The 25,918-nt window shown below is 40.5% G+C and overlaps 1 protein-coding gene across 1 annotated transcript in view; it reads right to left on the reverse strand.

Annotated features, from left to right (window-relative positions):
• Nucleotides 1–25,918, reverse strand: part of RSRC1 (arginine and serine rich coiled-coil 1) — a 144,370-nt gene that overhangs the window by 21,091 nt on the left and 97,361 nt on the right. The window contains 1 exon segment of the mRNA XM_040566891.1: nt 3,269–3,337. Within this exon segment, the coding sequence (XP_040422825.1) occupies nt 3,269–3,337 (69 nt within the window).

The following is a 25,918-nucleotide window of genomic DNA, read 5'->3' on the forward strand; positions in this document are numbered from 1 at the left end:
TCAAAGGGATCGAGCCACCTACAGTGCGTGCAACTCTTGCAGGACAAGCAGCAGGAATAAGCCTTCTGCTTTGAAGCTGCGGCTGTCCACGAACCTATGATGTTAGCAAGTTTTACTTGAGATACTAAATTGCTCCCAACTTCGCTTTAATCTGTAGCCCCCTGCCCAGGAAGCCCAGCTCCCGGAGGGGTCTGCAGCCCCGTAGCTCCGTCGCAGGTAGGTGAACTGGCTGGTGTGGAGGTGGCGATGCTGCTTTGGGTGTGCACCAGCATTTGTCCCAGTTAGGTGTAACGGGCAGGAGCATCGATGTGTCTATAATACGTTCTCACAGAGTATCCCAGATAACGTAATTAGAAAATTAACATAGAAGAAAACGTTCCCTTCAGATGTAATGATTGCCTAATACTCTTTGAAGTGAAAAAAAGCTTAGCATCCATCTCACTGTTTTTTAAACATCATTAAACTAAAAGTTTATTAAATGTGAACACCTCCAACCTCTTTCAAACAGAGAACGAAATGCAATTGATTAGTTCAAATTTTTCAAAGATAATTATGTCCTATTTTTCATTTTTGTCAAGCACAGCGGGGGCTCTAGGTACGAGATGCTCAGTGAGACCTGAATATTACACCTAAAACCGTGCAGGGCCAGCAGCAACAACTTTGTCAGGAACAAAATAAGCCTATAATTACTGGGAACCTGATATGAGCGAAAGCTTCCTGCTGGATTAACCAGTCCTCCGAATTTGAGCCTGACGGGTGGACAGCAGTTAGCACCGAATAAAGCTCCATCTCACACCGCTGGTAAAAGCGTGCCAGCACACGACTAAACTGAAGAAGCAAAGGTGCCCATTTCATCCTCTGTTAGCTGGGTGAACTTGGGGATTTCTAGCTTGTTTTCTAAGCAGTTCCCTTAGATTAACCTGGTAACGCAAAACAAAAATTTCAACTATTTTCTGGAAAACAAACAACAGATGAAGGGAATCAATTGCATGAATTTTTAATAAAGATTACATTAGAGTTTTGAAATACATTCAGCATACTTCGCTGCAAGTCCCACAGTTTGGAGCTTATTAAAGGCATCTAAAATCTAGAAACAAACAGTGGGTGGGAAATCACATAAAAACACAAAACTCCTGTAAGACAGCAACCAACTGCATCAGACCTGCAAAATATACTTAATTTTCTCATTCACACATGAGGATTTAAAGAAGTATCCGAAGCACAAATAAGCCTTAAATTGCTTTCAGAAATTATTGAGGCTCGAGTTCCACCTAAAGAAAAAATACCTAAGGAAGAAAGTGGGAGTTTGACTGTAACCAAAGCAACAGCACCTGAAGTTGGTACCCAAGAAGAAGTGGCAACATGCAAACAGGTAGGATATACCTTCCTCACCCAAAAATCTTGCTAATGACCTATTCCAAAATCAAATACATACGTAAAAGACTTTCCTAAAATTCAGAGCCTTTGGAGCAAGCCCTAAAAAACTGCAGTAGCTCAGATCAAGATATGAAATGGCAATTCAGGGAAAGAAATGCTAGCAGAGGTTAGCTGTTTGAGACCACTTGTTTGTTTCTGAGGAGGCATGGAAAATTAGGGTGTTCAAGCAGGACAACAGGAAATTCATTACCAGGAAAGTGGTGTGATTCTTAAAAAAAAAAAAAAAAAAAAAAAAGGCAATGTAGTGGGAGCTTAGACCCAGACTGTGTGGAAACAGAATCAGACTCTGGAACCTGGAAGGTGTAGGAGAGATGGGCAGAGATGAAGGCATCGCAGATGCTAAATTAAATTTTCTGTCTTTGCCTTGAAGTTCAACTTGTTGTGCTCAAACATAGGGAAAGAGTGGGCAGATGCGGGGAGACGTTCAAATAAGATTAGAAAAAATGGAAAGAAACATGATGTTTCGGAAAGACTGGAGGAGATGGCATAGTAAAATTATAAACATCGCTGCTGTTCCCTTTCATTGTCTTCCATTTGCCACATTTCCAAGCAACCTCCCACCTCCTCCCTTTTGTAAGGTTCTTTTTTTTAGTTTTGCCTAACGATTATCATATCTCATTGAATGAACAACATCCCAATCTCTTAACCTCTTAAATTTCAGGATGTCCTAAACAGCTTTACTTTGTATTACTCTGCTCCATGCATGACACCCCGCCCTTACCCAAAATATGATTGACATTTGGGCACAAGACTGATTTTCATAGCAGATGAATCCATCAAAAGGTCAACTCTGAAAAATACACCATCTCCTAGACCATTACACCATCTTCAAACCTCAGTCACGGTTACTGGGTGGTTAAGTTACTGGCACAACTGAGCAAACATCCATGCCATTGGAGGTAGGCAAGGTGCACAGTGCAGGGAGAACCAGGGACACACTTACATGATATTGTTCAGTGTATCAAACAACAATTGCAACCTTAAACTTACCTTCATCTAAATCAAGCTGAAGATAAAATTCAGTGCAGTGACCACTGCATGACAACATATAAGAGTAAAACCACTGCATCAAGGAAGTAAATATTTTTACTTTTTTTTTTTAATGTTTAAGTCAATGCAAAAATAATACATGCCATGGACAGTTAAATGATTCATTTTGATTTGAATAACTGATATATTTTCTTTGAGACAGGGACGCCGTTCACAGTTGAAGGGAGAAATTGTAAGGCTCCCTTGATTGTTTGCACTGGCTTTGTCACACAACTGAAGACATCTCTTCCCATTATTCTCTGACATATAAGCAAAATACATTTGTTTTAATTATCCAGACATTGCAATACAGTAGGTGGAAAGTTGATGTGTAAAGGGAAACAGCTCGGATCCTGCCAGCTTTCAGTGCAGAGAATTTCACTGAGAAACAGCTCAGTGCATGCACTTGGTGACATCATACAAATTAGCTGTGGAGCTTATTGTTTTAATCCAGCAATATATCCAGCACACAAAACAGTGCTACTGGCTGGTCATACAGTGTTAACATTTCACTTCTTTTTGAATTATTAGGTTGCTTTAAGGGCAGCTAAAAATATTTTCTCAAATCTGTTTGAAATTTCTGGCACATTTAGCACTTGTTATTGTCACATGAATGCTACATGCCAAACACAGATAGCTGTGATGAACAAAAACAGTAAAAGAGTGACCATCTTGTTTTCTAGTGCCCTTACATGATGACCACAGAGACCCACTGGAACTAACTTGGTCCCTTAAAAATAATGGTTTCTGACTTACCGTTTTAGTTTGTTACTGAAGAAAAAGGAAAAAAAAAAAGCATTACCTTCTTCCTTTCTTTTCTTTGCTTCTTCTTCACTTCTCTCTTTAGCCTTTAATGCTTCATCTGCTTTAGCTAAAAAAAAAAAAGTGTAACAACAGGTTTAATAATTAGTTAATTCATCTCACCAAACAACATTTCCTAGTGGGTTAAACCCAATCTCAGATTCATTTTTGCAGGTCCCACAATGAAGTCAATGTGCATGAAAGAACAGAATTTGGTTTTTAATGTATTTTCCTTCAAGATATTACTACAGTTACAACAACAGTTCAAATGGGTAATTTTTGCATGCAGTATTAGATCAACACAAACTCTGCATGCATTTTTGTAAGTAAAAGTTTCAGGAATTTTTTCTTAAATACAAACGTCCTCACCCTGCCTGCCCCAAACCCAACTCTAAAGAAACAAATGCAGTGCATTTTAAAAAAGATTTGCTACCATAGTGAGTAATCCATAAGACCTCTTTTGAGGATGAAACAGAAACAAAACAGTATTTTCAGGGATGCAGAGTTGCAGATAGCATTTAAAACAGGAGCCAAATGCCTATTACTTACCATTAAATGGGGTAGTATACAATTTTCTCTTCACTGCAAATCATAGCAGCAGTACTTTATTCATGTTATGACAGTATTCTTGAAAAAGAATCTTTTTCCCTCTAGAAACCTCTTCCCTTATTACTTAATTATCTACTAGTTGCTCAACTGCAGGGGTTTTCAAACACTTTACTACAGATGTTAAAGAAGATTAAAAATATACAGCACAGTAACAAGGGACTATCAATATACTCTGTAAATTAATTAAATTTCTGTTCTAGCACATCATTTATTCTAAAGCATTAATGTCTCAAAGGAGCCATTCTCTTTTATTGCCATCTCACTGCCTGATGAGTGAACTAAGTGAGAATAAGTCTCTAATAGCATTATACTTGATGAAATATTAAGTTTTAAAAAGTATCACCATGTCAAAGAGAAAAGAACCAAAAAGAAACAGAATTCAGAATTTAGACCAGGCTTTCTTATATAATAAAATCACTGTAAATTGTGGCATAAACAGCAAATGAGTATTCAGTTTTGCAAATACTTAGTCCTGCCACCTCCCAGATCAACCCATAATTTATGAACACAAAATCCAGTTCAAGAGCAGGGGATGCAGCAAATGACCACCACATGACTTGGTCTTTCAGCCCCCGAAGTCTTTTTGCAGCCAGTAGCTACACCTTCTTAAAATATACAACTTAAATAGTGGTGTTACCAAACGATCAAGTACTTACGCAGACATCTGTTTCCATTTACATGTTTTTAAATGTAGTCTAAATATGTATAAAGACATGAAATATTAAAACTTTTCTGCCAGTGAAGATCATTACAAGGATCTATTAAATTAGATAATAAAAACAAACTGCTAGTAACTCTAAAGACTTTTACTTCATTTACACTTTATTCTCCCTGGTAAAAGGACACAGATAATAGAAATTCCATTTAAATTCAATTTTGGTTATATGTGTAATTGTAGATATACCCCTTGAGTCATGTAAAATGCTCAGCTTATGTTTCTTTCAAATTATCCCGCTCAGATTCACATTCTACTCCTTACAACTGTCTTCAATATGTATTAGCAGAGCTCATTAGGCTGAAATTTAATAATGCAAACATCAGGTGGATTTCAAGAACCTCCATTATCAACACAAGATGGATTGCTTATATAGCTCTTGGGCCAACTGGGCACAATTTAGATTCAATAAACTACCATGCCTAAATTTGATTTATCTATTCCACTATGCTACTTTGTCCTTCCTTACTGATTTGTTGCAGCACAGGAACAATTCATTGGATACCTCAATGGCTATCCAAGGCAGAAATATTAAGACTCGCATGAAAGATGTTCCTGGTCTTAGACTAAATTTCTGTTCTGTATGTGTTAACTAGAAATCGCTGATTTCCAACCACCGCAGCTGTAGTTAAAACTTCAGCTAGCAGAAACAGAGATGTCCTTTCATGTCCCGCTTAATTATATGGACAATGGAGTAATTTAGAAAGTATCATGAGGACAATTCTCTACGCAAAATTGCTCATTAACAACAATTTAACTTAGCCCATAAATCTGCAGAGCAGTAAGTCACTGAGGTTATAGGGCACCGTCCATTACAACCACCAGCAGTCACTGAAGCCATTTGTTGCTTTAAGAATTTAATGCTAACGATTCACTAAAATACTTCAAATCCTCTGTCGTTATTCACTTACCAAGCATCATTAAAAACTCCGATTTATTTTGATCCAATCAGGTTGCCATTACACAACGTTAAAAGAACCTTACGACTTATTCCAAAAGGCAATGCACCCTCTCTGGCCTGCGTAGTGCTGTTTCAGGGAGCTCAGGCCCGACATGCTGGCCACTGACACAGCACTTACAGGACCCCGTATTTGGAACAGAAATCATTTCTGCTGCACTGCACTTCCCTTAAACCGGAGGAGGAGTGACAGCTGCTCATCACCCAGAGCAGATCAAAGAAGTCACTTCAGCAAAAGTCTGTTTTTAATTGATCCAGGTAGCTGGAGTGCTGAGATTGCTCCTGAAACTGGGCTTCCTGCATGGATAAACAGCTAGCATGACAAAACTCCAGCTGCTTACAAAGCTTTCTAAAATATAAAATAAATAAATAAAGAGGTGCTTGAGCTTGCAGCATTTAAGAGCTCGTCCAGCCCCAGATAAAATTACACTTCTATTGATTTTTTTTTCTCTGAAGGATGGGAAAACGACACACGGAAGACGTTTAGGATGTTTACCTACACTAAAATAATAAAGTTGTGAAATGCAGATGTTTGCTGGAAGCGACTGGGCTGTTAATACAAGTACAACAAAGTGAAAGCCAATTTTAGGAATTTCCAGGTGCCCCTGCTAGTAGTGGTTGCTCTGGGCTGGCTGCAGTCAGCGGCTCATCATGCTGCATGCAGCACAAAGGACGACAACATAAATCCCTTCCTTCAGCGAACAGAAACCACGAGTGGAGAGCATAGCCAAGCCCCACAGCCAAATGAATGGGATGCAGAAGTGGAACAACACTGCTCGGTCACACCAAAGGCTATGATGCTTACATAAAACAAAGTTTATATGAAGTACCTTCTCGGTTATTAAAAGCATTTTGGAGATGAGGTGAGACATCAGAGTGAAATATAAGAACAAGGATGGGTAATTTGGGATCCACAGAGAATCACGGGGCCATAATATCACTTGGTGTAAATCAGCATAGCTTTACCAATTACATCTGAAGATCCCATGAGTTATCCCACACTCAGTGTTACCGATATTTTGCAGAATTTTTCAGGTTTATACCCACATACTCTGCCGTTCAAGCAGACTGTAATTGCTTATGTACCAAACATTCACTCACACAGAATTTCAGGCCCTTGCCCATTGTCCAGGCTCTATATACCTGCTTAGATTTTCCTCTTTACTTCTGTCTTCTTTACTAATTACATATATTCAGAATCCTCTTCCCTCTAAACCTTTATAAAAATGAAATGCAGTCTTCCCAGACCACTGCTCAATACTGAAATACTTCAGAAACTCAATAAAAATATTTTCAATAAAGTACAAGTGTTTAATAATCTGTCCCTATTAAATTGTATGCTTTCTGTGCTCCTCTAACTTGATCAATTTTTTTTAGTTGCAAATAAAATCCATGAGAGGATAAGAAACAGAGAGAAAAGAATGAACAGCCCTTTTGTTTCTGAAAAATATATCAAACTAGAAGCCTTAAAGATGTTTTTATTTTCTTACCAAGAAGTCTGACTGCCATATTTGACATTTACCAGTTACCCCACTACTTGGTGCCTTCTCTCTCCCAAACAATCACCACGAAGCGTTATCTATTGGTGTGCTCCATTCAAAGCCGCCCAAAATGGGCCAGTAGATAATGCTGTTTCTTCCCGCTGGGAAGAAACTATTTGTCCGGCCAACGAAGATCTGGGGCCATCCCACACGTAACAGACACATTCAGCTCGACAGAAGTTCCTCTAACCAAAAGGCCTTGCTACGCCGATCAAAGGACGGTCACCGTGCGCCCGGCAACTTTTTGGGCGGACTGAAAAGCCACCTTTATGAACAGGAGCAAAAGTGCTTTTTCTACTCCCTTTAACGCTGAGATTATGCTTAAAAAAGAAAACAAACACAAAAATGAGACAAATGATTTTAAAATGTCCAGCTTAATGGCACTGCGCAAACCAAAACCAAAACCCCACCGGCAAATGCAAATTGGTTCATTAATCACTTGAACACGTCCCCAGGTTCAACAGAAGCAGGCACAGCCAAACTTTGGGGACGGAGCAGCTCTCCCCATCCAGCTCTCCCTCTTCAGAGCATGGCTTTGGTGCTCGAGGATGCTGTGAGAAGGGCGAGGTGACGGGCGCTGCCTCATGAAGGGCAGCTCGGCCTAGCGGGCATCACGCGCGTGAGGAGAGGCGCGGGCAGAAGCAGGCCTGTGAGTGCCTAGGCCCGTGTTGTCAGAGCTCTGCCTTCTGGTTTTGCGAGCTTTAATGGCAGAGTTCTGCCACGGTCCCTAAAAGCACTGCTGTAGCCATGGTCTGTGTCTAGCACATAGCTCAAACAGTTACAGTTACAATGCACAGCAATGTGGCCTCAAGCTTTTGCCTTGCTTAACACTACATACTGAAATAAAAACACTAAAATATCTTAAAATATTTCACTCAGTATTGGACAAAAAGCATCATTTTACACTGTTAAACTATAACACTTTAACCCTATTAACTTTACATTTTCTTTGTTGGTCATTTAGCCCTGCTAATTCTCGGTCTTCCCAACCAGTTCACGGGGCACTGGGAGCCACTGGCCACTGTTGGCTGACCATGACGATGTACAAAAACGCCCTGCAAAAATCAATAGGTTTGCATTAAAATATGCTGTCTTACTGCATGACATTATGCTAACAGGAAATGTTGGAACAAGCTCTTCGGAGACTACAGCTGATAAAACAAAAAAAGCAAGCAGCTTTTCCAGGAAAAGAAAAAACAGAAAACAAATGGTCTTCACAAATAAATCATCTCCTAAATAGCATAAATGATGTGCATCAGCATGTCTCCGTTTGAGAGCGGCTACAGCTAGTGTTTGTCGATGCTGCTGCAAAGACTCCTTGCATGGAGATCGTCGTTACTGCAACAATTAGCTCTACCAGAAGCGTCTCATACGCCACAGATAGAAGACAAAATACTATAGCCTACGTATAATATTCTCTTAATTATTCGATATAAGAAAAAATGTAAATTTAACAGCAACAAAAATGAACTTCAATTTAAAATTGCAGCAGCTTTTCTTCAAATGTTTTGTAATACAGTGAAAGATTACGATCTTCCTTAGGGTTTCACTATCAGTTTCCCATCTGCAGACAACCACAGCGCTCACCTGGGTTCCTGGCTGTCTGCAGGTGACTACAGACCTGCTCACTGCCTGCAGGTACCGTTTAAAAGCAGTTACTGCAGATACAGCCCTGTGTCCTCTGTGAGCATGTATCAAGAGCTGCCACCTACATAGGGGGAACACAGGAGTGACACATCCCCTTGCTAATAAGGGGAAAGCCCATTTGAGATATTTATATTCCATGGATTTATGTTTTTCTCCCCTTTCAGTTGAAGTACTCGCATCTCATCACACGAGCCCTGCTGACCACGGCCTGCTTGCGCTCCGCGTGGCTACGTTCCAGCCCTGGTGGAAGCCAGAGCTGCAGCGGATGCGATGGATGCGGTCGGTGCCAGGGCAGGGCTGCGCGGCACCCTCACCTCCCGGCACTGCTGCCAACTGCGGCTCCCAAAACCCCCTCCTGCAGCAGGCAGGATGAGCGAATCGTGGAGGAGGGCGAATTTTAAGAACAGCTGCACTGGGAAGCCCAAAATGTTGTCACAAAGCCCGCAGTGCACAAGCACAGAAGCCCCTGGCAGTGAGCAGGCAGTCATCATGTCACTGGTTTCACTTACAAAAAAACAAAAGAATTAAAAATAAAAATGGATGTTGTCAGAACACTCATTAACTGCAAATCACAAGTCTTTGGAAAAAAAAAAATCAGCATAACTGTGAACTTTCCAACTGCTCAAACATTTAAGAATACACGCCGTACGATTCAAGACTTATTTGGGAGAAAAAAAGCAGGCAAACTCAGAAAAGACACAAGGACTTTGCATCTGAAATGTAGCCAAGCAACCCACGATGATAATCAGAAAGGTTTTAACCATTTTTTTTAAACACAAACATTTTTGCACTTATAAAATATTCAGTCAGCTCACACATAAAAATAAAACTATAATCCATTATTAATTTACAAGGCCGTATTTAATTTACATGCTATTTTTCTCTAGTATATTACACTTATCAAGGCTTGTAGAAATACTCTCTGCTGAATGTTCATATAGTGACAAGTGAAGTTATCTATTATACATCCAAAAACTCCACCACCAATTCAAAACAACCGCTCTCTCTCCAATATTCTCCCAGACAGGAGCAGACTCCGGTAGCTGTTGGTTCACAGACAGAGGTGGCAACACTGCACGCGTTTTATTGTCCCAGATTTGTGCCCTTTCTTCTACCTTGCTGTGGTTTTGCAGCCCCTTGCCCAGCTCCCTGTGGCCAGGTGCCCACCGAATCCAGCACGTTGCTCCGTCTTGCGCTGTCCGGCTGGGAGAGCTCGAGAAGTGCCTGCCACCACTGGCCCACGTATGGCACGCAGCCCAATTACACTGCTGACTAATTACAGCTATCAGAGATGCACCTAGCAATGTGGGGTGCTACCCAAAAAGCGGAACCTGAATGCTTTCTTCCTCTGGCACTAATGGTGAGTATAGCCAACCGAGTCGTGAAGATACAGACCCTTTAGCAGTGCCCAGGCAATTTCTCTCCTCTTTTGTTCACTGTTATGGTCTTCAAAACGCTGCTCGCTGCTGGACGTAAGCTGCATGGGGCTATGAGAACGTGTAAGGAAAAAGAGGGAATTTCTGAAATTGGGTACTGCAAAGCAGCCCAAGTTACTCCTAAGTCAAAGCGGGTTAAAAATTAAACAAACTTCTCCAGAGAGAGGGGAGCACATCCATCCTTGTCCAGGGTATTAGCATTCCGGTCAGAAATCTGCGAGGAAAAAAATATGCCAAAAAGGGACAATGGATGCTGGGAAGCGAGAGGGAAAAACTGACAGATAAAATTCAGCGATGGCAACCAGGCCAACCTCCCCAAAGGCTTCCCATATCCCGGTTACTGCCTACTGTATTAAGACTGCCTTTCTCATCACTTAATGCTTATTTTCATCACTTTGCTTAAAATATTGATAATCAATTAGGGCTACGTCTGTTTTGCCACAGAATCTGTGTCACAGTCTATCAGACTGTCAGGGCCAATTCAATCCTCATTCAAAGTTAATTTTTTCTTCATAAATCTGCCTTTGGAGGAGTCATTAGGCGCAGAACATAGCCCGAGGTGCAATCACCTATTCTCTTTCATTAGCGGCAGGCAGGGAAGGTGAGGGAGATTATTAGAACTTTGGAATGATCACAAAGCAGCGTGCTGCCTGTCAGATCCCCCCAACATTTAATTCATCTCGCCAACTCGCCAGCGCGCTCTGCCAACAGTTTTAAATGGACATTATTCATGAACATCTGTGACATGCTGAATATTCCGGACCAGGAGTGATGAAAAAGCAGTGCCCCTTTTGACTTTAAAATTAATTCTATGGTCAAAACAATTAAGAATATAACAAACATGTTTTGTGATGTTATCTTTAGTCTTCCAAAAAAAGCCATTCTTTCAGAAATACAGGCATTTGAGCATAAACGTGCAAAGTCCAAGTGGAGCAGGACAGCATTTTATGGTACTGAAGACTGACGTGCCTTTCCTTTACTATGGAAATAACATTTCTTTTTTTTTTAAGCAATTACGGAATTAACTAGCTTCAGTCTCTGTTTTGCTGATATGTTTCTAAAATGCAGCCAAATGAAATGACACATTGGATTTTAATAAGATGCCACATTAAATTACAGCACACTTTCCTCACAGTGGACAATCAGCTCAGTGTATGAAACAGATTTCCAAAATCAAATATATTTATGGCTTCTCCTCTAGTTAATCTGAGCACACTATGGCCACTGTAACGTTTTTCAGGTAGGAATGGCAGAAATGCTGGTACAAAAGACTGGCATTCAGAGAAATTAAATAAAACCCCGGAGTGTCTATGTAGTATTCCTTAATACATGCAAGGTTTTTAGGATGGAGATACTTTAAGAAAAAGTAATTTCCATCTAATGGAATAACGTCAAGTAGACCCTTCAACTGCACTACGAAAGTAAAGAGAACAGTAGATTTTTATTTTTTCTGCTACTAGGAAAATGGTGTTACCGTTAGCAAACTCCTCATAGCCCCCATCATTTCAACCCCAAAATATTCTTGTTTTCCTGTTGCAAAATTAAGGGCCAGATCCTTAGCAAATTCAAGCTGGCACAACTCCATTGACTTCAGTACAACTGAGGAAATTTACTCCAGCTGAGGATCTGGCACGAGGTATTTAGAATAATAATAATAAAGAAGACTTAATAAGCAGATCTTGGCTAGGTGCATTCATCTATTATTTAACACATTCCTAATTTTTCTTTCTCACACACTGTTTCCCACACACACGTCTGATAAAAAATTCAACTGAAATATGTTTTAACACTAAGGATTAATTGGCTTAAATTGCTTCCGTGGCTCCTGACTCATTGCACTGAATGCTGTTAAATATTGCAAAGATTTGCTTCCATCTCAGAAAAAGGTCCATGTTACCAACTTCGACATTTTGTAGTCAACTAATATTTCACCTAAGACCCACATCCCCCAAGCTGCAGCTGAGCTCAGGAAGATATCATAATTGGATGCAATTCTTATCTGATATTTAGTCTCAGAGAGAAAAGTATTTCTTAGAATAATGCAGTAATTTCAATAGAAATGTTTAAATGGCATCTTTACCTGAGTTGCTTTCTTTTGGGAGAAGAGGTCAGGAAGAAAATGGGAGAACTTGGTAAAGAAAAAAAACACTGTCTGGAGATTAAAATTACCCTAACTGATTGAGCTAGAAAGGACAGTAAATCTGGGGAGAGCAAAAATAAATTCCACACAAAAATCCATGGAGTAAAGGATGCTTCTTTGCGATAACCTTCAGGAATATTTTTCAGCTCAACTGGAGAACTGAGGAGCGATCAATAAGAAACCCACCAAATTTTGACTCAATTTATTTAAATTGTTCTTAGAACAGTATTTGGAATAAAGCTTCTCTTCCTCTCGTACACAGCAGCTGGAGAAGCGAGAACAATGGAGGGTTTCCTACAGAAACGACTGCAACGGAGCAGCTGAGCATGTGAAAGGAGGGATTTTTTTTTGGTGTAAATTCTTCAGCCAGCTTCAAAATGGTCTGAATTTCTGCACTTTGGCCATCACGGCAGCACAGAGAGCTCTCCTGTCTGTGCCTCACTCTCCAGGAGCTTCCTTGAGCTGCGGATGCTGGCGGAGGAGCAGGGCCAGCAGGGTGCCCAACTCCTGCTGCGGCCTGGGGAGCACCACCACCCCTCATCCACGGGCAGGAGGGGAGTGGAGTGCCCTGGGGTGCTACAAGTCGGGGACAGGTCTGTGCCTTCAGAGGGAAGGCCATGAGGTGGCCCTCTTCCTGAGGGACAAGGGCCCCAGCCCGAGCTGCAAGCACCATTGTGGGAACCAGGCAATTCGCTTAGAAAGCACCTTGGCCACTCTAATTACATTTTATACGGCCAAATTACACTTACAGTGAAATGGCAGCTTCTATCCAATCTGTAAATTTACATTTTCACTTATTCCTTCTTTCCAGCCAGGTTGCAGGGCACAATTTTAGCAACTTCACATCTCCAGGCCCAGCACAGCACCGCTGCTCTTGTGCCCTCCAGTTCTTCCACAGAGGCCTTACACAATCTGCATGTCTAATCGACAAGAATTCCTATCTCTGAGAAACAGAAAAATACTTTCATGAGTGCATTTTTTAAGCGTCATCATGCAAAGTACAACCTACAGGTTGCATGTTGGCACAGGGGCTGAGGCTTGCTAATATTTTTGCTGCTTGGATTTCAACAGACGGGATCCTCGGGGCTTTCTTTTTAATATCTACAGATGAAAAATACACTTCTTGTACACTCATGAAAAATATACCTCCTGTGTTGATCACAGATCTGAGGGAGGTCTAAGTTACTCATTTGCCACCTGATCAACCTTAGTCTGAAATGAGACCTGCAGAAACTACGAGCAAACAAAGGCGAAAAAGGCCATAAAAATACAAACAAGGTAAATGGAAGAGTTCATGTGCAATCAATACGGCGGAAACCAAAGTTACAGTCTTTTAAATTCAATTGCAGCTATAGAACAGAATATAAAGGCGCTATCTTGAAAAGAGAGAGAGAAAAGAAACCAATGTGGTTTTAGTTAAATTATCCGCTCTTGTGAAAATAACATTTCTGTATCATACATAATACCAAATAAATTAATACCTGCTATTTGGATGAGAACTTTGGAAAACAGATGCAAAAATACTGAACACAATTATTATTTGTAAAAAGTGGTTCTTTATGGAAATTTATAGAAATCTTTCAGCTTGCTACCTCACAGAAGAAACCAAGAACGAAAGAAAGATAAAAATCACTTATTTAAAACAAACAAAAAAATCAGGAAAAAAAAAAACAAACTGAATGAGATTAAAATTCTATTTATAAAAGTGCAAGAACTTCTTTTCTGTAATAAAACGCAAGCCACGTGAGAACTCTGAAATTTGTAATTTTAAATTACAAATGGCTATGGAACAAACATACACAAAACTGTTATCCTCTAACTCCTGTCGCTGACAGACTGATTCTTTTAACGTCTGGGTAAATCGTGAGTCACTGTTGAATGGTCTGATTTAAAAATAAACTTTGTGGGATTCCTCTAAAATTAATTAAATAGCAAAAGGTAGACAAGACTGCAAAACATAAGTCTGGAATTCCATGACTACGATACAGAAGATGCCTACAGTCTTGGTACAACAAATGCTTCCAACAGCATCACACACATTATGGCAGATTAGTTTAGGTTTGATTGTTTGTTTTTTCCTTCCTGACTTCGGTGCTACTAGGAACGAGCCCTTTCTTTTGAGAATATAAAGTCTCTTTCATTCAAAATGGCCATAATTGTGCATCTGCTTCTGAGCTGAGAGGGAGTCACGAAAATCATTTAAACCAGAAGCCAAAGGGTATTACTCTTTAAGTTGCACAGCGGAGGCCCAAGAATTACTCATCACTTTCAAAACACATGAACTTAGCCTTGCAGCTGGCAGCAGCTAGATGGTTGTTAGGACAACTTCAGAGGAGCAAATCGAGACCTTGGCAAGAGGAGCGGGTTCAGCAGCACGCACGACGCCTGTTGCACGGCAGGCTCTCATCCCAAAGCAGGCTCTGCAGCTCCACGCACTTCCCTCGTCCTCCCAAGGAGCTTTCATCCGTGAGGGCACCTGCCAGCTGCTCAGGCCCAATTCCCTGCCGTGTCTGTATGAGAAATTGCCCCCAGGTATTAACCACATACCCATACAAGTATAACAGCTAATCCGTATCATTTCACAAATAAATGATGTTAATTTGAAAAATATATTCATTTGCTTAAAATGTAAACACTAATAAAAATATTTAAATCATTTCAGGGGAAAAATAATCCACCACCACCAAACCTGGCAAAGCATTTCCAGCACAACTGTAACCTTAGTCTGTATATTGAGAATGACAGTTGGCTTTTCTTTCTGGGGTTAATAGCAGAATTTAGCCTGACAGCTTGTCAGCAAACTTGAAAAATTCTGTCACAAAACTTAGATTCAAAATGAGCCCTTCTTTCATCTGCCAATTTTAAAATGTCAGGAATCACCGCGTTAAGTGAAAATCAAGTGGATGACAACTAATCTGGCTATCAAAAGGAAGTAATAAACCACAGAGTACCTCTAACTGATTACGAAGAACAACACTGAGAAAAGCCAAAGTAGCCCAGGGTACCTTGTAGGGACAGAGGATTTTCATCTCATGCTTTCAAACCAAATAAAAACGTAATGAATAAAAATGGGTAAGTGGCTCCTGCGAGCAACGCTGTCGTCAGACCCGTCTTTACAACGGTTGTAAAAATTCATTCTGGCTTGACAGCTTCATATAAGGTCTCACAGGAACTTCTGAAAATAAACCATCATCATATGTGATTGAGGAGATTCCTAAGACAGAGAAGTACAACTGCACATTTTGTGTAAGTTACCACAGCAAAATGAACTTTTCTCCTGGTTCATGCCAGCACAGTGAAAAACAGATCTGAAATAGGATTAAACAGCTGGTGACAACTCCTGTTTATAAGTCGCGCATAAAATAACCTATGCGTGAGCATGTGGGTACAAGGTTCACACCCGTACCCGTACCTGTGGCTGTAAGAAACACAAACCCTCTGCCCTATAAGCAACGTGATGAAGAAGAGGCATTCCCTACATGGAGCTAACAGTCTTCTTCTTCCTGTCTCTTCTCAGGCCTTCTGTCTGACTGTCTCTCTCAACAGCACCACTTACTAACAGAAGGGACACTTTGGATTTCCCTCTCTACCGAAGAACAAAACTAGTAATACTCAGATGAAGACACGCGTATATATTGGGGCTGGGAGTTGGACTCGGTCCTTGTGGGTCCCTTCCAACTCCGATATTCTATGATCCATGATTCTATGCCGTATCTCAAAGACAAAGGCTGATAATGTACAAACATACAGCTTTCTCCCTTGCACAAAGATCTAAGCCTTAGGATCCCTTGTAAGATTTGTATTCATTTAAAAGCCTTGCATTTACCATCATTATTTATCACTTATACAGTATCTTTTCTGAAGGCACAGGCAGAAAGGACGCTGCTAAAGCTAACCTAAGCTAGCTTTAGAGAGACTTCAGTGAGACCGGCCAGTCTCACCCCTCGCACTTACCTCCTTGTGCTCATCTAGTGCCGAGGCACCGCGTGGCCCTGCCGCTGCCTCGCGGTTCCTGAGCTCACGTTCGGAGACAGGCGAGCATGGAGCCTGGCTCGGCATAGACTGAACTGTCCCCTGGGAAGGCTTGACATCTGGCCTGGTGTCACCGCAAGGGCACAGCTTTTAAAGGGGGATTTGGGCAATGCTCTGAGAAGCTGCCTTGTAGATCTCAATCTGTCGCGTACCTACAATAGGCTAAAGACGTGTCTGCACGCCCCTCTGGATGTCCACAGAAGAGTCTCGCAGCCACCATCAGAGATGGGGACATATTTGCTTGGATCACAGAATTATAGAGCCACCTAGGCTGGAAAATACCTCTAAGATAATCAAGTCCAACCGTTACATTTGGGCATCACGATGCAAGTTTACTTTTACCTTACTTCTCGTTGAGGAGCTGTTGCTTCAAACACCTAGAAAGAAATGATGTCCAACTGATGAAGACAATGCTTTGTTTAACAGATTTGGGAGCTACAAGATTATTTTAAAAACCAAAGGCTGGAATAAGCAAAAATTGTTCCTTCTACAAGGAGAACACAGTCTGACTCTGACTGAATCCTCGCTCCACCGAGAATACCAAAATTTGAGCATGTGAGTAGTCCATTAGACCTTATTGGGACTATTCAACTACGCTTAAAACTTAAATGCTTGAATGATCAGAAAAGTGTTAGAGCAAAACCAGGAGCATGCATTTCTCGTGATGAAAGCTTTACAGAAAAAAGGGACGCAGTGCACATATACAGCACTGCCTAAGAAATGACTTGCACCAAACACGGCCATATCAAATTGAATTAAACTCTAAGCACAAAATTACAGTTGTAACTACACTTTCATAAGTACAATACAATGCAAACTTAATAACAATTGGGGTACAATGGATATACAAATAATGTTGCATTAACCAGGAAGCATTTTAGAGATCTTCTGAAGAAAGAGGGAAATTTGTTCACCCTGCTCATGACAATTTTCCGTTTTTACCATGATGTTAATGAAAAATTTTTGTGAAGCAATGAAAAACAAAAGGATCAAAAACCTGTTTTCTTGAATGGAAGATGCAAACAACTCTTCTGAGGAAATAAACAACTCTCTATGAGGAAATAAAAAGCTTAGAACCTACGACAAGCCAGTAAACACCAAGACATTAAGGAGAAAGTGTCCTCGAGAATCATCACCAAAGAGTGTCAATGTGAAGCGTGCCCAGAGATAGGGAACAGAGCACCTGAAAGTCAGGAAATGAGGAGGTGGAAAACGGCCGGGTCCAGGCACAGAAAACTCCCAGGATTTACTGTGCTTTAACTGCAAAATCATAAGACAGGCATCCAAAAGAGCTTGACATCTGGCACCAAAAGGGGGAGTGTGTGTCAAGCAAAGATTTGTGTGAAAGACTTATTGCTGATGCCAACACACACTCAATTACACTCCTGATAGCCTTGAAAGCCGGGTGCACAAAGCCCGGCAAACGCGTGCTTCTGCATTGGAGTACAGCTCTCATTTGGATATAAAAAAATTATGGGAAACTATACATTCTCAGCTTGTATCATTAACTACTATAATCATTTACTGTACACAGCATTATTAAATATTCCCGCAGGATAAAAGGGGTAAATATATTGCTTAAAAACTCCGTGGCTGACTGTAAAATTTCATTCCAGATTAACTGATGAAGATGAAGAAATGCTGCTGAAAACAAACAATTTATCTTCACTACGCACAGCAGATTGCTCCTGGAATTATGCCAGAGGCTGTGCGGGTTTGAATTCAATAGCTGCATTAAAAGAAAACTACACCCATCCTACACACCACTCTGAGCACCACTGAGTAAACGGTTTGCTGCAGTACTGCTTAAATAATTCAAAAAGGAATTTGGGGTATCAAACATTTTTCTGAAGTATTAAAAGTCTTAGGGCATTTCAAATAAGTGCTTGGTTTTTAAACTTCTATTAAAATCCATTAGTGTAAATGGGAAAATAGAGAACTCCAAGACTCAAAGCCAACAAAGGACTGATTTCTAGGAGAGGATTTAAGAAAGATTTGTCATCAGTGAGAAAGTCACCTCCAAGGGCATGCATCTTATAATATACACATGCATTTACACTTACTCATCTGCAACCTTGAGAGATTCCAACTGGCTCTCATAAGTCTGGACAGCATAATTTTAGTACAGACATGTGCATCTATATATTCACATAGAGCTATAACAAAGTAATAAATAAGCATCCTTATTCAACACCAGAAATTCCATGGACTTTCTTCAATTAGATTTCATTTCCAGCCAACCTCAACTTATGACTGGAGTGCTCTGCAAAGTTGGCTTGTGCAGTTTACTTCGAGTATATTTCTCCCATTATTAGAAAACGTAAATAATTTGAAATATTGAAAGCTCGCTGAGTGTTTAATGGCGTATAGCTACAATGGTGAGGAGAGGGAATGCATGTCGAAGACCTCGCTGAACTGACAGCGGTGCGCCTCTGCTTGGGCCCATCATCCATAACGAATGCTGTTCTGAACTTCCATGCACACCGACGTGGTGTCTGTACGTCCTTCGCGTAGAATCTGTTCTTTCAGCTGAAGATCCGTTAATTCACTAGTGTTAGCTCATGCTCCTGTATTGCATTCCTCAGTAGCTTTATGATAGCTTCTACTGGAGCAAAGAAATCACTTCTGGTAACACTACAGGTGACTTTTTATGAAAGCTGACGAAACTCAAGCAATGTCTAGAGCAGCAAACAGTGTGCTACAAAAGAGAAAATCTGGAAGGCTGGAGCACAAGACCCAGGCCCAACCTGTGCAGACTTCCAGGGCTGCTGCTCTGGACAGTTTGGGCAGAACCGGTCCATGTGAGCTTCACACCCAGTAATGGCTGGAGAAGACGACGTGCGTGCCTGCAGCATGCCCTCTCAACCAGCATCCTTCGAAAGGAGCTCAATCCATGCACTTCAAGACTAACACGAAGCATACTGAACTCAACTAAATAGGGATGACCAGAAGAATCCCTTTAAAAGCATTTTTCTGGTTCACACAACAACGTGTATGCGCACAGCACACTTAGACAGAAGACGCTTACCCTGAGTGCTGGCTCCCCCTCAGGACGTAATCTCCAGAGCAAAGCCAACCCCCAGAGAATGTGGCAAAAATCAAAGGAAAGGGCATTTACTTGGGAAACGGTGCTACTGAAAGTCACAACGAGGTAACGGCTTTAAGGATGGAGAAATACACGATCAAAAGTGACGCTTAGACATTTCTAGCAACCAGCAACCATCCAGCGAAGGTTGAAGAACGTTAATTCCCAGAACCTTCCTCAAAAACACTTCAGTGACAGATTTTTGCCTTAGCTAGAGACTAAGCTCATTAGGTCAGTTTTTACTCTAAGTTAGATATGAAGTAAAATGTTAAATAAAAAACATTTGAAAAGAATGACGAAAAAATATGAGAACTTCACACAGTTACACTAGCAGGTGATCTTAAATGTGAGGAAATTAAAAGTCTTGCTGTGTGTACTTTACAGGAAGAAATGACGGGCTATTTAACAGAATAGTACAACCCACAGCCTTGTACATGACTCGGCAGAGCAAATGATCTGTAAGTAGGCATTTTCTGACCAATTTGGGACTGCTAAATAATTCCACAGAATATGAAGAATCCACCTGCCTCCTCCTGGTTTTAACGCCTCTTTTCTTGCCCTGAGGATGGCAAATGATACTCACGTGAGATAAACAAGACTGGGAACCACAGAGAGGAATTCTGGACCCCGCCAGAGCACTGCTCAGCGTGCAGAAAGAAGCTTCTGGTGCCTCTTGTCTCATACAGCTTCGTAGCACTGTTAGGACTATACCACGTTAATAGGCAGCATTTCTCTTCTAGATCACATTTACATTTCGGAAAGAAATCTTACCTTGTTTTCAGGATAACTTTATGACTTTTAAAGATATTCTAAGATTATTTTTAAGATAGTGGACATACTTTGCCCCCAGAGCAATATCTCTCTCTGAAAAAATACACATCTGCTCTAACTACTGTTTTCTTACAGTACTTGATTTCAGCTCTTTTGAACAAGCTAAGATCAATAGTAACCAGGACAGATGAGTTTCCAGTCTACACAATAAAAATAGGTAGTAAAACGCTACTGGTTAAAGAGGATGTGCTGTGCATAGGTCAGCTCAAGGTCCCAGGTAAACATCTTGCTTGTGTCCTGGAGCCGTGCTTCATGCATGCCTCCTTCTCTCCGAGGGTCCTCCAGTTCTGCTCTAAACACCGGGCCATTGCACCCTATCGATCTTCTTTAAATCTCCAGAATAATAAATTTCAAGACAACACAGCACAAGCTGACTAAAGCTCTTTAATTACATCACTGCTGAAAGGAAATCATTGATCAATGGCATTATGGGAGAATAAACTGCCCCCCAAACCAGATCAAAGTCGATGAAATAGCTGAGTAGCTACCCCATTTGGGACTCTCCCTAGATTAGCGCCCATGGACAAACACAGAAACTATACCAACACATGCAGCTTACTGTGGTTTTGAAGCTCTCCCTGGCAGGTGTCATGCTCTAAGCATGGTTTTTGATTACTCTAATTAAATATAATATTATCAACAGATCTTCATATTGATCCCTAAACCCCCCTTCTAAATAGAAAATTAAAAGCTCTAAAGGAGGGACTTGGAGGCTAACAGGAAGTTTCAACATTTTTAATCTTCCATCAGCGTTCTCTGTGTTATATTTCCTTAAAGTATTATTGATTTCTTACTACAGCAAGCACAAAAAATTAATATTTTCCTTCATTAGAGTACCATTATCTGTTACGTTACCAGCTAAATAAAATAATCATAAACAACAGCACACATCCTTTTTTTTTTTTTTACCAAATCTAAAAAAAACAAAACAAAAGACAAAAACAATCTTAAATAAATAGTGAAGTCATTTTTAGATTTTAGACCTATTTTGATACAAACTTATGGTATAAGCATAATAAAATATTTATTTTGACAAAGTTGCTTTTCCTCAACTACTGACTAAAAATACTCAGATCTGAATATCTGCATATTGCGTAAACTCTCATATATAAATTTCCTATACGAGATGAAGGAAAATGAGAAAATACTCATGACTCATAGTAAAAAAAAGATGAGATTTTGTTTTGTTTTTCCTTTGAGTTTACAGCACCGCCTGGATGCTTGCTATTACCAGGATCAATTACACATTAATCAAATCATAAATGACTGTATAATCCCCCAACTTTGTCTTTTAAAAACTCATTTAGCGTTATCACTTCTCTCTGGCAGAAGTATGAGCAGCGCTAATAGGCACGCTGTCCCCCCATGCTACATCTCTCCTTATTCATTTCCTATTCCCTCAGGTGGTTCTCGTTGCTAATGCCCAAATGGCATCAACCTGTTGTTTAGCACATCCATGAAAAGGCAAGCCTGCTGGCTAATTTACCAAGGGATTAAAGCCCTGAAACCACTTCAATCTGTTACTTTCTTTCGGTGTAAGAGCCCTGCCCATGACAGTCAGGCTCCCAAGTGAAAGGGAGAATCTCATTTTGAAAAACAAAAATTCAAAGCGGGAGACATTTAAAGTAATGCCTGCACGTGCCAAATACATGAGATGAAATTGCATACGTTTACAGCCCAAATGATTAAAAAAAATGGGAAGTACCAAGTGTTTTCATGGTGCTATGGGAGTTTTTGTGTTTAAATATGCTGATGCTGTAGTCATTAACATCTGAAACTCTGGTAACACATACAATTTTACATTAACTGCGCCTGATATTGACAGTCCTGCAAAAAGTCTGGTTGTTTTACATCTTTTTTTTTTTTTTTTTTTAATATTCAATTTGATATTGATCTGTGAACTCATGCTTATTTCCACGCTCGTACCTTGAGGGGACAAAGGCAGAGGGCTGCTCCTCCATTCCTTTGACGGCAGTTGCTAAAGCCTGAGTCCCTAGAGACATCAAGATTGTAAAGCATTGTATTGAAAACCCACAGGATTATTAAAGCAATGAAATTAATAATATTTGTCAGTCTTTGTAGGAGGGGGGCCTCAGTACCTGTGCTGGATTGTCAGCGAGGGCAGGTGCTGTCTGTCTGTCAAACCAGCTCCGAGGCGGCACCTCGACTTTCTGCAGGTACACGTAGGAAACATCTCAGGTCAGGATCCAGCCTATACTGACTCAAAATCTCTTCTGTTTTCTTCCTCTATCCTCACAAGCATAATAAATAACAAAGCTCTAATATTTTAACACTTTAAAAAGCAGGAGCAATGATTCATAACTATTCCATAATTAAAATTTTATGGCAAATAGATACAGCCATCAGTCATCCGGGCTGCTATGTTCAAAAAAAGTGAGATTTCAATTTATAAACCTATGCAGTACTGTATGAGCTACGCTGAACAAAAACACATTTCAAGGGAGTTATTGAGCTGGAGAAAGCTAAAGTGTTGTTTTTCTTTTTTTAAAATCAAATATAGTATAGCTTATGAATTTGTTTGCAACATCGCGGCAGTTCCATATAGTGACTGATGTTTAAATTAGAAAAGGAAAAGAAATATTATCCTCTTATTCCAGTGCTATGCTACTACTGTCAGGTGGTACCCCGGTACTTCCCAATGCCAAGAATACAGATTTTCTAGAATTACAAAATGCCAGGAAAAAAATGCACTGCAGCGCCAGGGGTTTGAGAGAAAATGAAAGCCTGCAATCAGTGTTTGTAGCACATGCATATTCAGGAATATTTAACGTAAGCGCGTGACTCTCTGGATCCAATTTCAATAAATTTTATTATAGTGACAAGATGAAATTCTCCGACTGACAATGAAAATATGGAAAGTGGTGTGGTCTTGCATGCATATACACACTGTTATGTATTTCCCAAATTAGTACTGAGCAGATGCATCCTGGTCCTCGTGAGCTCTAAGATCCATCATTTGTACAGACTTGAAAAGAAAAACTGCTCAATATATGAATCGGAATAATCTTACCTATTTAACGTACAGTGTTAGCCAGCTCAGTTTGGTTAGAAATGTGGGTAAATGTTTGCAAATCAGTTTTACAAGTACACGTTTTCCTCAGACACGGAGGGATCTGTAAAACCTGCTCTTTCTGTGTAATCTTTCTGCTGTTTCTCTTCTGACTTCATTTAATACGACATTATTTAGAAATGCCATAAACCCAACCAGTTTAAATATCTGACTGTGTTGTAGTACAAGTTTGTCAAAGGACCTCTTTTCTTAATCTCACAAATATTCCACATCACCTGGGAAATGGCCTTCTGCCGGAAGGCACCCAGCCGTTACACCTGCTCTCTCCTACAAAAAGTTGTACTTCGAGTCGCCGCGCATGCCGCGTGGCTTTCCAGGAAAGGGGTATTTTAAAAGAGAAGCTGCCATCGCACTGCATGTTTCTGCACATACCCGGCTACTACACGACAGTAACTCTCTGAGAGTATTTAGGGATTCTTGTAACTCTTTGGAGCTGGCTGCCAACATTTGAGTTTATTACGCATTTGTAAGATGAAAAAATATCTCGTGACTTGCATGGAAAGGTTGCCATACGTTTTCCAATGAAAATTTCTGCTTGGAAAAAAAACACACTGTGTTTTCACCAAAAAAAAAAAAGCTAAACATTAGACTTGCTGCTTCGACAAACTATTATTACATGCTTCACCAGTCCATTAAAGAAAGTAATTTAATCAGTTTGTATTTTCTCAGGAAAATCTCATTCAGAGAAATTTTATTGCCAGCTATCTAAATAGTAAATACTTATTATCCTCTCAAAATGAGTTTTTGCTTGCCAAGGGCAAACCCATTGCTGTTATTGTAGTGCTCTGTCAGAGAAACAAGAAGTTAAAAAGGTTATAAAGATACCATTAACGTCATGGGACTGTCTTGTCAGGACTCAGAAGTGCTTAGTAATTGAGGGTTTTATTCAAAGTGTATTAGCACCCATATAAACAGCACAGCTAATATGATGCTTTAGGCTTTATTTTGTTGCAGCCCTGCATAATCACTTACAAACAGCTGAATACTGTAAATTTATCTGCTGAAGAGCACAGCTCATTTTATCATCTGTTCCTAGGCTGAATAAAATGTCAGTAACGTACAGCTTACAGGCACAGACGAGGTGCAGCCAGCCGGGGCGACCGGGAATGGTTGAAATGGCAACGCCTGCCCCAGCCGCAGGGAAAGGGCACGTGTGGTGGCTTTATTCACAAAAGTACATTTACCTCCATTAAAATGCTAGAAATAAACGCAGTCAGTAAGCCTAATAAGCCTTTAAAAACTACAGGCACGCTGCAGCAGAAACTTGGAAACAACCCCAGCAGGGACGGCTCCTGCTCCGCGCGGGACAAGGCCAAGGCTGCAGACGGGCACAACACAGGGAGAACAGAAACAATCTCAGCATGAAGTTCTGCTGTGTGCCTCCAAAACACAACCGGTCGCACCTGATATTTTCATACTTACACACTACTGACTAAAGACACTGTCAAGAACACCGCTTCCAGCACTGCATTTTCAGTTAAGTAAGCTATTAGGCGTAGGTCCAACTATCGCCAATTTTCAGTGCAAGTTCTTTTTATTAAAAACTGTGACAATGTGGGCAAATACAGATATCACTGCCTTTCCCCTCTGTTTCATAAATGCCCAAGAACAAGACTGCCACCCATTTAACCTACACCAACCAGACGTGGTGACTGCTGTGGAGCCCTGCGCGCAGCCGCACAGCTCGTGCGGGAACAGTTCGGGGCTACACATACCCGTTTTCTTCCAGTGTAAACGTGAGTAACCCTTGTTTCAATAAAGAACTGAGAAATCTGTGCCCAAGTCTTCCCTTCGGTTTTTCTCGCCCTGAGCTGATGGCAGCAGAGTTCCGATTTCACCTTGCTCAAATAGGCCCCGGTACAAAATCAGCAACGTTTCTCAGAGCTCTCCCAGGGCTTAAGATCAACAGCTTACAATACTCAAACCTTTAAGACAACACCCTGATTAAATTGTTGCAGTGGGTATTTTAACAACATAAAGGGATACACGATGGCTTAAACAAAGGAGTCTGCCCAGAAACCTTCAATAATAAATTACACGGTAGCCATGCGGAACAGCCATAGGAAGAGGACTAATGGGAAGATCTGACAGAGAAGCATATAATTTGATTGTTCAAGTTAGCTGAGTTTCAAAACGTTTTTTTCTTGCCAGGGTAATCAATACAAGTGATACAGCAAAGGACACAAGTTTTCGTTATTCTTGCCATTTAACAAAAACACCACTTTGCCCTTTCCCATGTATCACAGTGCAATTCTTCATTAGGCTTGTGGCAACATGGCTGAAATCATTGTCTGCAAATTTAATTTAGTATGAACTTTTCTTGCTTTTGCATATTGATTCGTATTTGGAAGACTGTTAAATGAAAGCCTAGCTTTTCTTTTTGAAAAAGACTACAGAAGGCGTGTATGTGTATACATACACATGGCTTACATTTGCCAATCCACTGCTCAAGTAAAGAATAAACACCAGCTTTACCATCTTCATTATTAGGCCTTTATAATTATTTACCATCTTATTATTTGGTTTTAACTGTTCTTAAAAAGCATCCAGGGCGATGCTTTAATTC

This window comes from Cygnus olor, chromosome 9 (assembly GCF_009769625.2).
Source record: "Cygnus olor isolate bCygOlo1 chromosome 9, bCygOlo1.pri.v2, whole genome shotgun sequence".
Taxonomy (NCBI): domain Eukaryota; kingdom Metazoa; phylum Chordata; class Aves; order Anseriformes; family Anatidae; genus Cygnus; species Cygnus olor.